Source organism: Garra rufa, chromosome 20 (assembly GCF_049309525.1).
Source record: "Garra rufa chromosome 20, GarRuf1.0, whole genome shotgun sequence".
Classification (NCBI taxonomy): domain Eukaryota; kingdom Metazoa; phylum Chordata; class Actinopteri; order Cypriniformes; family Cyprinidae; genus Garra; species Garra rufa.
The window spans coordinates 26,090,605-26,103,866 of record NC_133380.1 but is presented as its reverse complement, the minus strand read 5'-3'; the positions used below and the strand labels follow the sequence as shown (position 1 = coordinate 26,103,866).

Genomic DNA, 13,262 nt, shown 5'->3' with positions numbered 1-13,262 from the left:
CTCGATTGCATCCTTCGCCAGTAGGACTGCAACCTCCGCACGCAGGACAGCGGCATGTGTGTCCGAATGAACAGTAGTGTATAGAACGTCTCTGTACCTGGGCGGACGCCTGGCGAACTGAATCGCATAGCCGAGACGTACCGTCCGTATCGACCACTGCGAGGGGCTGGGAAGCTGAAGCCAGGCTCCCAGCCGAGTCGCCAGGGGTATCAAGGGAACGTTGACCGACGTGACCGCAGTGGGGCAGCCTGGGGGGGGGGGGAAGGGGAAGGGGACTGATCCCAGACGGATAAACGTCCTGGAGAAAAGTCTGGCTGCAGTAAGCAGCGCTTACCTTTTTCCCTGGTTCCCGCGGTGGCGACATCCAGCTCTGAGTTCGGTTCCAAGGAGTTGAAGTGCTGCTCAGGAAGGAAACTCGAGGCCGGAACCCCGGAGGTGAGAAAATTGGCTCTTTTTGTGACATTGTGGGTACTGCCGGGCGATGTTATATGAGTGCACAGTGACTCCTGGCCCTCCCCCGGGAGTGGGAACGCAGATGTCCTCGTTCCCAAAAGCGCGATTTTCTCCACCTCCAGGTTGCCCGCGTCAGGGACGCTTCGTAGCTCACCTGCGGGTGTTCTTCTTCTGGACCGTCGAGAACTGCTGGGCGAATTCAACGGTGTCGCCGAATAGGCCGCCCTGGGAGACGGGAGCGTCGAGAAAGCGTGCTTTGTCGCCATCTGCCATCTGAGCCAGGGTCAGCCATAGATGTCGCTCCTGGATCACCATTGTGGACATCACCTGGCCAAGGGAACTCGCTGTGACCTTCGTGGCCCGGAGGGCGAAGTTGGTGGCAGCACGGAGTTTTTCCAATGTCCCTTGGTCAGGACCACTCTCGTGCAGATGTTTAAGCGCCTGGGCCTGGTAGACTTGGAGAGTGGCCATGGCATGCAGGGCAGTGGCAGCCTGCCCAGCGGCGTGGTAAGCCTGGACCGCCAGAGCGGACGAAAGCTTGCACGCCCTGGAGGGGAGATGTGGACGGTCCCGCCAGGTGGCAGCGCCCCATGGGCATAAGTGCACCGCAACAGCGCGCTCGACCTGTGGAACCGCCACATAACCCCAGGCTGCCCCGCCATCGAGAGTCAGCTCCTCATGCATCTCCGGGAAGAATGGCACCAGGGGAGAGCGTGGCGGTGCCGCCAGTGGCCTCCCCAGGAACCAGTCATCCAACCTCGAGGGATCGGCCAGAGGCTCTATAGGGACCTCAAGGCCGATCCCCCTGGCGGCTCGGAGGAGCATAGCCGACAGTTCAGCGTCAGCCTCCGATGGGACAGTGACCGCGGAGGGGCGTTGCGCCACCGGGGCGACCGCCTCACCGTCTGACTTTCCCTCTGATGCTGCGATGGACATCTCATCCTCTGCTGGAGCACCGAAGGAGATGCTCAGCCCGCGGGGCGGGGAAGCGTACTGCTGCGGGAACTCGACGGGGCCACGCTGAGATGCAGAAGACCGCGGGGCTTTATGGGCCGGCGGTGCGTTCTGCACTGTGACTTGAATGTCCTCCCCGCACCTCGTCGCGGTGGCCGAAAAGCATTGACGGCTTAACGACCTACCACGGGAGGAAGGCGGGGGGAGCCGGCTCGCGAACGAGCGGCGTGACTTCAGCATGGCCACGTCCGCTGAGGTAAGGAAACTACCGCACCCAGAAGCGCACGGCCAAAAAGCCATTCTGAAAAGAACGTCTTAACAGCCGTGAGAAATTCGCTCTTTTGCGATCCCGGTTTGCCCAGGGAGGAGCCGCCGGGCTGCTGTGCACTCGTCGGGACTGCTCGCTGGTTTGCAAAGGCTTGTGTAGATGCCGTAAAAATGGCAGCCCGCAGGATCACGCTGGTGGCTGCCAAACAATGCTCTTTTAGATGACACTATTTTAGGTTTGGCAGCACGGCAGCAGAGAGCATTGAACTCTTGAAGAACTCTTTGTTGATTTCATCTTCATGGTTGAAGGGAAAAAGGCTCGAAACATGAGGCTCCAAAGCAAAAGTCTGAATGAGTGGTGCGTGCCGCCATCTTATACACCCGTATGTACGGGGGCGTGGCTTGGCATGCAAAGTGATTCGACTGATGGGGAACTTATCTGTAAAAGTGCCTTAACATTTTCATTTAATAGTAGACATAGATTAATACAGTTTAATATTTTACACAGGGTATATTATACACCTGAAAGATTACACAAGATAAGTGATTCATATTCAGAATGCTGCTCTAGATGTAAAACAGAGGTTGGTAAATTTTTACATATGTTTTGGATTTGTTCTAAACTTAAAACCTACTGGAGAAATATAATACAAACTATTAACAAAATTATTAATGTTAAGCTTCCACTTGATCCAAGAATTATGTTACTAGGGGATGAATCAGTTCTTTAGCTTGGTCAAAGGAAGAATATACGTTTAGTTAAAATGGCTCTGATAGCAGCAAAATAAATGCATAGCTATACAATGGAAATCAGTAGAACAACCAAGTCATATTGTATGGCTTAGAGAACTTTTGTCTTATGTTCCTGAAAAAATAATGTTTGTTCTTAAAATAAAGTCATCAATGTTTGAAAACATTTGGGGCAAATTTATTGAATACATGAATAATTTGGATGTTACAATGACTGAAAATGATGATGGGATAATGTGACTCTTCTTTACTTTAATCTTTTATTTGTTATCATTGTTTATTTATTTATTTCTCTCTTCTTATTTTACACAACAGCTCAATGCCTCGCAATAATGTCCATTTAAGTGTTCTGTCTAGTGAGGGTGGAACTGGGGTGAAGGGTGGTTAGAAAAGAATGTATATGAATATATTGATTTAAAAAAAATGCATTACTGTGTTAAATAAGAAAAAAAATAATAATATTATTACATATAACTACACTGTGGCCACAATATTGAGTTTCCTTTTTTTTATTAAATTATTCTCTAAATATGAAACTAAAAGCACCAGTAGGTGGCAGCTAGTCCTAAAGGGAACCCTGGGTATTAAGACTTGTATTGATTAATATATTGTGAATGATGTTGCTTACTGAAATACAAAGTAGAAAACCAATAAAAGATCTACGTTATTTAAAAAAATCCACATTGTTTTATACATATTTTGGACTATGGGGGGCACCATTATTTTGATGAACTCAAATGGTTGTACTCAGTGAGCTACTTGCACTACGTTGCTATTTTTACCACAACACAACTCGGAATATAAAATACTCTTACAATGACCACAGCTACTGAAAGAACTTAAAGTTCAAAGTTCAAATTTATTTCTAGAGCACTGAATAAAACAACAATGTTGACCATAGTGCTGTACAAGCAATAACACAATGAGCAAAGAAAGACAAGTAAAAGGAAATGTATACCCATATATCTAAATAAGTAATATAAAAATCTTAAAACAAACTGGCGAGAAAAACAAAACAAAAAACAACATCTTACATAAGAAAAAACATAAATGACACTAGCATCCTTCACACTTATCCTTGATCGAACGCTATCATAAAAAAATATATTTTCAAATGGCTTTTAAACTGGCCGAGCATAGGAAGGTCCCTAATATATAACGGCAAACTGTTCCATAATTTAGGGGCTGCGACCGCAAAAGCGCGATCCCCTCTAGATTTCATCTTAGACCGAGGAACAACAAGAAATTTCTGTGATTGAGATCGTAATGATCTCGTTGACTTTTGTTCCTGGATTAGATCGGCAATATAAGATGGGGCTAAACCATGTAGAGATTTAAATACAAATAGTAAAATTTTAAAATTAATCCTAAAAGTAACAGGCAACCAATGCAATGATTTTAACACCGGAGTAATATGATCAAATTTGCAAGTGCTTGTAAGCAGTCTTGCAGCAGCATTCTGGACCATCTGCAGTCTATCTAAAACTTTATTGAGCACCACAATATAACGAGTTGCAATAGTCTAATCTCGAAATGATAAATGCATGAATTACTTTTTCCAGATCTTTCTGGGTTAGAAAAGGCTTAATTTTGGAGATCATCCTCAATTTAAAAAAGCTCGTTCTAACAATTTCATTTATCTGCTTATCAAATTTAAGAGCACTGTCACAAATCATCCCCAGATTTTTTACATGATGCTTTCTAAACAGGCTCAAGGGACCCAGCTTAGTTTCAACTGCGTTATCAAGTTCTGAGGGCCCAAAAAGAATCAATTCCGTTTTCGATTAATTTAGGCTCAAAAAATTTGTAGACATCCATGCCTTAACTTCATTAAGACAGGCCAACAATCTTCCCATGGCAGTGGAGTCATTTGACTTAAATGGTATATACAGTTGTGTATCGTCTGCGTAGCAGTGAAATGACACACTGTATTTTTGCAGAATTGAACCCAAAGGAAGCAAAACGGTGCTAAAACGGACCCTTGTGGAATGCCACAAGATAAAGGTGATGAAACTGATGTACACTCACCCATACAAATAGAGAACCGTCTATTTAAGAGATAGGACTTAAACCAATTTAAGGCATTTCCAGAGATGCCTACACATGTTTCAAGCCGGGAAATAAGAATATGGTGGTCAACTGTGTCGAACGCTGCTGTGAGATCCAACAGCAAAAGAACAGATAATAAATCAGTGCGAAGGTAGCATTGAGTATAAACAATGTTGTTAATAAAACAACCATAAAAAATAAATACAATAGGGCAGAGAGACGGCACGCCATGAACACCGGCGCCATCTTCTTCAACTTACAGGTGGTGATGGATATAAGTGTAGACCTAAATCAAATGCCGTACCATGAATTTTTCCACACAAGCAGTCTTAATGCTCCCGGATACCGAGTGAAATCCGCGTTGAGAAACTTCTTCAGTGGCTGCAGCTCTTTCAGTAGCTGTGGTCTATTAAAATCATCAAAGGCATCAGGGCCATGGGTCTTCAGGAAGTTTTATTTGTCCACAGGCATCTTCCCATTTTTTCTGCTCTTCGTATCACTAGGAAAGCAGTGAAGACTTGCATCGCTTCTCTTGTTGCCCTTTCAACTGAAAATTACAACCAAAAGCTGCACAATGTGGCATCGTATCAATATTTTATTTTCAGAGTTTTGTTGCGGTAAAAATAACAACAGGTAGCACCAGTAGCTCACCGAGTGCAACCATTTTACATCATCAAAATAATGGTGTCCCTCATAGTCCAAAATATGTATAAAACAATGTGGAGTTTTAAAATAACATAAATCTTTAATGAGTTTTCTACTATATATTTCAGTAGGAGACATCATTTACGTTATATTAAGCTATACAAGTCTTAATAGCTGGGATTCCCTTTAATGAGGGAGTCATTCAGTCATCCATTCAACCGAACATTTCAAATACTGTAGTTGATTCATTCAGAGATGAGGTAAGTGACTGTCTTTATAAATTGATCACTGAATCATTTGCTCCCTTGATTTGTTCAAAATCATGGATTTATTCAGTAACTAAACACTGCGGTTGTGGTTCTGCTGCTGTTTTATTCAGGATTTTTTAATGTGTCTAAAATGTAACACAATATTAACTTGTTCATATACAGTACAGACCAAAAGTTTGGACACACCTTGGACACACCTTTGAACCAAAGTTTTCTTTATTTCCATGACTATGAAAATTGAATTATGAATTAACACATGTGGAATTTTATACATACCAAAAAAGTGTGAAACAACTGAAAATTTGTCATATTCTAGGTTCTTCGAAGTAGCCACCTTTTGCTTTGATTACTGCTTTGCACACTCTTGGCATTCTCTTCATGAGCTTCAAGAGGTAGTCACCTGAAATGGTTTTCACTTCACAGGTGTGCCCTGTCAGGTTTAATAAGTGGGATTTCTTGCCTTATAAATGGGGTTGGGACCATCAGTTGTGTTGTGCAGAAGTATATATATAAATATGAAAATAAAAAAGAAAATAAAGAAAACTCTTTGAATGAGAAGGTGTGTCCAAACTTTTGGTCTGTACTGTAACTTGTATAAAATCAATATCACATATGCAGTCATGCATATATTCAGGAAATAAACAGCACACTTGTGTGTGTGTGATATTCTTAAACTGTCATATCAAATAAATATAAGACAAAAATCCATACAGGATTATTAGTTCACCCAAAAATGAAAATTCTGTCATTAATTACTCACCATCATGTCGTTCCAAATCCGTAAGACCTTCGTTCATTATCAGAACACAAATTAAGATATTTTTGCTTGAAAGCTGAGACCTTTCTGACCCTACATAGACAGCAACACAATTGACACGTTTAAGACCCAGAAATGTAGTAAGGACATTGTTAAATATCCATGTGAAAATCAGTGTTTCATCCGTAATGTTAAGAAGCTACGAGAATACTTTTTGTCTGCAAAGAAAACAAAAATAATGACTTCATTATTTTCTTCACGATTTCTTCTCTTCTGTGGAATGAATTAAATTTTTTGCGTAAACTATCCCTTTAAATGCATTAATCATTGAGTGCATTGCATTATGTATTATGTGTTATGTTCATTTCTATACAACAAATTTTTACAAATGATAGGTCACCCATATATACAGAAAATTTGCATACAGTTTACGGTACACACACTGCATACTACTCTCCTTTAGAAACAGTATATCATACCGCACATCCCTCTCATTTCTGTGGCTAAGATATGGGTTAATACATTTCAGTGACTCATTCTTTAATAAAAGCAAATCCTCTGCTGGTTCACCTCAGTTCCCCTCCCTCCGCTTTATATTTAAGCTCCTGCACGCACACACACACACACACACACACACAACACACAATCTAATCCACTATTAACAAATCCTTGTGATATTTCCACAGTTACACGTGAGTGTATATGAGTTTGAGTTTATCAGAAGAAGATGTGATTATTGTGTCTTGTGTTTCATCTCAGGGCTGTGTGGAGAACATGGGTGAGTTTGTTGGCAAAGCCTGTGGTCATCACGGTCCATACATCCCTGATGTCCTCTTCTGGTCTGTCATTCTCTTCTTCTCTACGGTTGCCATGTCATCTTTCCTCAAGGAGTTCAAAACCAGCCGTTACTTCCCCACCAAGGCAAGAAGCTTGTGTCTGTGTTTCAGTATAGAATAGTACAGACAACTGTGAAAGTATGTGTGTGGGTTTATGTAGATCTGTTTATGTAAGTATGTAAACTGAGGTTTTATGAGTAAAATCATAAAAATGATTATGATGATATAATTATCATCTTTAAAAATATAATATAATATATTTATACTTTGATTCAAATGAAATTTTTGCTTAAGCAAAGTCTAAATAATTTAACTTTTTTCAAGTTTATTTTCAAGTTATTAACAATATAATATAATAACATTTATATTACATTATATATATATATATATAATAATTATATAATTATATATAATTAAAATATTAACAAACAGAAACGATCACTATTATTGTTTTAAAACAATACATTGTTATATATTATATTAAGTTAAAAATAATTATTATCTTTAATATAATTTTTTTATAACATAATATAATATAATGTGTTTGCATATTTATTTTATATATTTATATATTTATAATAACTAATATTATTAACGTATATAATATAATATGTGACCCTGGACCACAAAACCAGTCATAAGGTTAAATTTTACAAAACTGAGATATATACATCCTATGAAAGCTCAATAAATAAGCTTTCTATTGATGTATAGTTTGTTAGGATAGGACAATATTTGGCCGAGATACATCTATTTGAAAATCTGGAATCTGAGGGTGCAAAAAAATCAAAATACTGAGAAAACGTCTCAGGTTACGCATGTAACCCTGGTTCCCTGAGGGAACGAGACACTGCGTCATCAACGCTTTGGGGATCGCCATTGGCGAGCCGCACTCTGAGTCATAGTCCAACAACCAATAGAATGACGGGAGTGACGTCACAGGCGCGGTGGCGTCAGCGACCAGGAAGTATAAAGCACGTGCATTTGAAGCCGGCGTCAGCTCATAGGAATGAAGCGAGCGCCGCAGGGATGCGGGAATTATGGTCCGAGACGCAGTGTCTCGTTCCCTCAGGGAACCAGGGTTACATACGTAACCTGAGACGTTCCCTTCCGAGAACTCAACACTGTGTCATCAACGCTTTGGGGAACGAGATATCCACGCCCCCAGAATTCCAAATCCCTGCCTAGTGGCTGCTAGGACAAGGGTGGAAAAAGTTGTGTCTGGTGAACCTTGCCAGAACACAGGAACAAATCTCCGCCTGGGGAAATTGCCAGGGCGTGAGTGGTAATACATCTCTGTCTGTGGAACCCACCAGACAAGAGGGATATACATAGACCTCGGGCACATGAGGAGAGAGTAGTAGTCCTTTGTCTGGGGACAGCCAGAACAAGAGGGACACAAGTAGTGCCTGGTGAACTTGCCAGGACACTGGAATGGCTCCGCCTGGGGAAATTGCCAGGACGCGAGTAACAATACATCTCTGTCTGTGACAACCACCAGACAAGAGGGATATATATGAACCTCGGCCCTCAGGCACACGAGGAGAGAGTAGTAGTCCTTTGTCTGGGGACAGCCAGAACAAGAGGGACACAAGTAGTGCCTGGTGAACTTGCCAGGACACTGGAATGGCTCCGCCTGGGGAAATTGCCAGGACACGAGTAACAATACATCTCTGTCTGTGACAACCACCAGACAAGAGGGATATATATGAACCTCGGCCCTCAGGCACACGAGGAGAGAGTAGTAGTCCTTTGTCTGGGGACAGCCAGAACAAGAGGGACACAAGTAGTGCCTGGTGAACTTGCCAGGGCACTGGAATGGCTCCGCCTGGGGAAATTGCCAGGACGCGAGTAACAATACATCTCTGTCTGTGGCAACCACCAAACAAGAGGGATATAAACCTCGGACCTCAGGCACACGAGGAGAGAGAAGTAGTCCTTTGTCTGGGGACAGCCAGAACAAGAGGGACACAAGTAGTGCCTGGTGAACTTGTCAGGACACTGGAATGGCTCCGCCTGGGGAGATTGCCAGGATGCGAGTAACAATACATCTCTGTCTGTGGCAACCACCAGACAAGAGGGAGATAGAGTACCTCGGCCCTCAGGCACACGAGGAGAAGTGACACACCACTTGCCTGGGAGACTGCCAGGCCAAGAGGGTAGGAATGCATCTCCTGTCTGGGAAACTGCCAGACCAGGAGGAGTAAACATTCTCTAGTTCTGAGAGAAATAGTCCACCTCAGCCAGGACACAGCCAGGACACAGCCAGAACACTGAGGGATAAGGAGTGCCTGGCAGACATGGGTGCCAGGACACAAGTAATACACCTTCGTCTGGGGAAATTGCCAGACCGAAAGGGGTAAAACTACTTTCCTTAGCAAAGGAATGCGCCTTGTCTGAACTCTGGGCCTAGCGTTATTGCTAGGGCGAGAGAACAAACGAGCCAGGGGTGGCTCTGAGGTCAAGTTCGTAAAACCTGACAAATGTTAAGGGTGAGGACCAACCCGCCGCACTGCAGATGTCCTGGATAGGGACACCTGCCATCAGAGCTTTAGAGGCAGATAAGCCTCGAGTGGAGTGAGCCTTGACTCCCAACGGGAATGGGAGACCAGAGGACTCGTAGGCAGTAGAAATGGCATCAACGATCCATTTACAGATAGTGGGCTTTGAAGCCAGGCACCCCCTCTTAGGGGGGCCGTAACAAACAAAGAGTTGCTCTGATTTACGCCACAGGGCAGCTCTGTGGACGTATGTGTCTAGTGCTCTTACTGGACACATTAGGTTATACTTCCGATGGTCGTGCTCCACGAATGGAGGAGGATAAAACGCTTGAAGCGTAATCGGCTGTGGTGTTGAAGACGGGACCTTAGGGACATACCCAGCTCTTGGGTAAAGAAATGCTTTGGCCAACCCAGGCGCAAAATCAATGTATGAGAGGGCCACCGAAAGGGCCTGCAGGTCCCCAACTCTCTTGAGAAATGTAAGAGCAAGCAGCAGCGCTGTCTTTAGAGTAAGCATGCGATCAGAGACCTCTTCTAAGGGCTCGAACGGAGGCTTACATAGAGCTTCTAACACCACAGCTAAGTCCCACGTGGGGACTCTCGGTTTCACACGAGGCCTCAGCCTGAGTGCACCGCGGAGGAAACGTGAGACCAGAGGGTCTCTGCCCACTGAAAGGCCACCATGAGGGGCGTGGTAAGCCGATATAGCCGCCACGTACACCTTCAGGGTGGAGTGAGCTAACCCTGCGGAAAGACACGTTTGCAGGAACTCCAGCACTGTACCAACCGGGCAGTGAACTGGGTCTAAACGGCATTCATGACACCATGAAGCAAACAGGTTCCACTTTAGGCCATAAAGTTTCCTCGTAGAGGGAGCTCTGGATTGAAGAATGGTCTCGACAACCTCGGTTGGGAGACCGGCTTCTATGAGTTGTGCCCCCTCAGGGGCCACACCCATAACTTCCACATCTCTGGGTGGGGGTGGCAGATTGCGCCCCCAGCCTGGGAGAGAAGGTCCCTCCTGACGGGAATCTCCCATGGAGAGCCGTCGAGGAGGGCGATTATGTCCGAGAACCAGACTCGGGCCAGCCAGTACGGGGCTACTAGTAACAGCCGTACACCGTACCGGCGTACTCTTTCCAGAACTCCTGGGAGCAGAGCGATCGGGGGGAAGGCGTACAGACGAAGCCTCGGCCACGTCTGTACCATGGCATCCAGTCCAAGAGGAGCTGGAGGGACTAGAGAGTACCAGAGAGGACATTGCGATGTCTCCTGAGTCGCAAAGAGGTCCACTTGAGCCTGGCCAAACACTCTCCAAATCTGCTTCACTACTTGTGGATGAAGCATCCATTCCCCGGGCCTCGGCCCCTGCCTCGACAGGACGTCTGCTCCCACATTGAGATGTCTGGGAATATGGACTGCTCTCAGCGAGAGAAGCTTTCCTTGAGACCACAGGAGGATCTGGTACGCCAGCTTGTATAAGGGGCATGAGCGCAAACCCCCCTGGTGGTTTATATAATAGACTACCGCAGTGTTGTCTGTACGGACCAACACGTGACGGTTTCTCAGGTCTGGAAGGAAATGCTTCAGGGCCTGGAATACAGCCAGCATCTCTAGGCAGTTTATGTGCCAGGAGAGATGGTGGTCGTTCCACAGGCCGCGGGGCTGAGCGGCCACTCATGACCGCTCCCCACCCGGTGAGGGATGCATCTGTCACTAGCGTGACGCGGCGGCAAAGAGCTCCCAGCACTGGGCCTTGAGATAGGAACCAGGGCTTCTTCAGCGCCGCATGACCTTGATCTTGCGAAATGGGTTCCCTCTCGGGGAAAACCCTCTGGTTCTGAGCCACCACTGTAGCTGCCTCATGTGCAGCAGACCAAAAGGTATCACGTTGGATGCAGCTGCCATAAGACCTAACAGTACTTGGAACTGTTTGACAGTGAGTAGCAAGCCTAGCTTGACCGCATTTACTGCAGTAAGGATCGACTCGATCCGAGCAGGTGACATTCGTGCCTGCATCGTGGTCGAATCCCAAACTACACCTAGATAAGTGGTTCTCTGTAATTGAGAAAGCACACTTTTCTTGGCGTTGAGCCTCAACCCCAGCTTTTCCATGTGAGCAAGAACAACATCTCGATGTTGGACCGCTAACTGTTCTGAACTGGCTAGGATCAGCCAGTCGTCTATGTAGTTGAGTATGCGGATGCCCTGGAGTCGCAAGGGAGCCAGAGCAGCATCCACACACTTCGTGAAAGTTCAGGGTGAGAGCGCTAGGCCGAACGGAAGAACTCTGTATTGGTAAGCTTTGCCCCTGAAAGCGAACCTGAGAAACTTCCTGTGTTGAGGAAGGATGGAGACGTGAAAGTATGCGTCTTTTAGATCTATCGTGACAAACCAGTCCTCGGACCTGATTTGAGACACGACATATCTGACAGTCAACATTTTGAACTTCAGTTTTCTGACTGAGAGGTTTAGCTGTCTGAGATCTAGAATGGGCCGTAGCCCCCCATCCTTCTTGGGAACAATGAAGTACCGGCTGTAGAACCCGGATTCTCTGTGTTGAGGATGGACCACCTCGATGGCCTCCTTCCTCAGGAGAGTTTTTACTTCCTGTTCCATTACCAGACCCTGCTCGGGGCTTACAAGAGTAGGAAATACCCCGCTGAAAGGTGGCGGCTTGGCGCCGAATTGAATGCAATAACCTTTCTCTACAGTGCGCAGGACCCACGTAGAAACATTTGGCAGTAGTTTCCACGCTGCCAGAAATTCTACTAAGGGAACCAGCCTCTCGAGACTGGCTTCTGGATTTATTTGAGGAGCTAATCCGGTGACCTGTAACAGCGAACTGGCAGGATGCACCTGGAGTAAGTGCTCTGAGGACCCCCGTGGGGGTGGCGAACTCTCTGGTTCCGCTACGTTTCGGGGCGGAGAGACCGGAGAATGATGTTCGCGGGAGATTGCCACGCCCTGTAACACTGGCAGGGTTAGCTGACGAATCTCCTGAGGGCCCCGAGGAGGGGTGGCCACCGTAACTGGCGGTGGAGCACCTAACTCCCCAAGAGGGGCTGCCCTCATTGGCCCTGGACCACCACCATCAGGGCCGTTTAGCCGAGGCCCTCTTTGACTGGAGGACGACCCTCAGGTCCGGCCTTGTCTAAGAGGACCCCGGCTTGGAGTGTTGCTGAGCCCGCCCTCTAGGTCTTGCCGAAGGGGTACGGGTAGCAACACTCCTCTTTTGCGCTTCCCTGTATGAGGAGCTTGGGCACGGCTGGGGCTGCTCCCATCCAGCAGCCCCAGAGGAGTAAACGCGGCGAGGAAGGTACCTCTGGAACACCGCCGCCTGCTTGCGGGCCTCCTGGTGCCTGTTGACAACTGTGTCAACAGAGTCACCGAAGAGGCCGGTGGATGCAGGGGGGCTTCCAGGAGCGTGACCCTGTCCTTCTCTTTCATGTCGGACAGGGTCAGCCAGAGATGCCTCTCCGCGGCCACCAGGGCTGCCATAGACCGCCCGATGGCGCGGGCGGTCTCCTTGGTGCCGCGGAGAGCTAGGTCTGCCGTCCTACGCATCTCTGTGACGCTTAAGGAGGTCAATCGATCCACTAGGTGAGGAGAGAGATAGGGGATCACCCGTCTCAACTCCCTCTAGTAGATCGAGCTGCGAACCCCACGAGTGCAGCTGCCGCTCCGCCTCGGCGGAAGCGGGGCCAGACCCGCGGGGAACGCTGGTGAAAGCCCCCTCCTTGAAGAGGGCTTTCCGGGAGCGGAGCAACCGCAGCGGCAT

At 46.5% G+C, this 13,262-nt stretch overlaps 1 protein-coding gene across 5 annotated transcripts in view; it reads left to right on the top strand.

Annotated features, from left to right (window-relative positions):
* Positions 1 to 13,262, top strand: part of slc4a10a (solute carrier family 4 member 10a) — a 101,042-nt gene that overhangs the window by 49,336 nt on the left and 38,444 nt on the right. For all 5 annotated transcript variants that reach the window (XR_012340749.1, XR_012340748.1, XM_073825453.1 and 2 more), the window contains exon 14: positions 6,904 to 7,065. Coding sequence is in view for 3 of the 5 variants with exons in the window: in XM_073825453.1 (XP_073681554.1) it covers positions 6,904 to 7,065 (162 nt within the window). In the remaining 2 variants the exon portion in view is untranslated. The remainder of the gene's footprint in view (positions 1 to 6,903; positions 7,066 to 13,262) is intronic.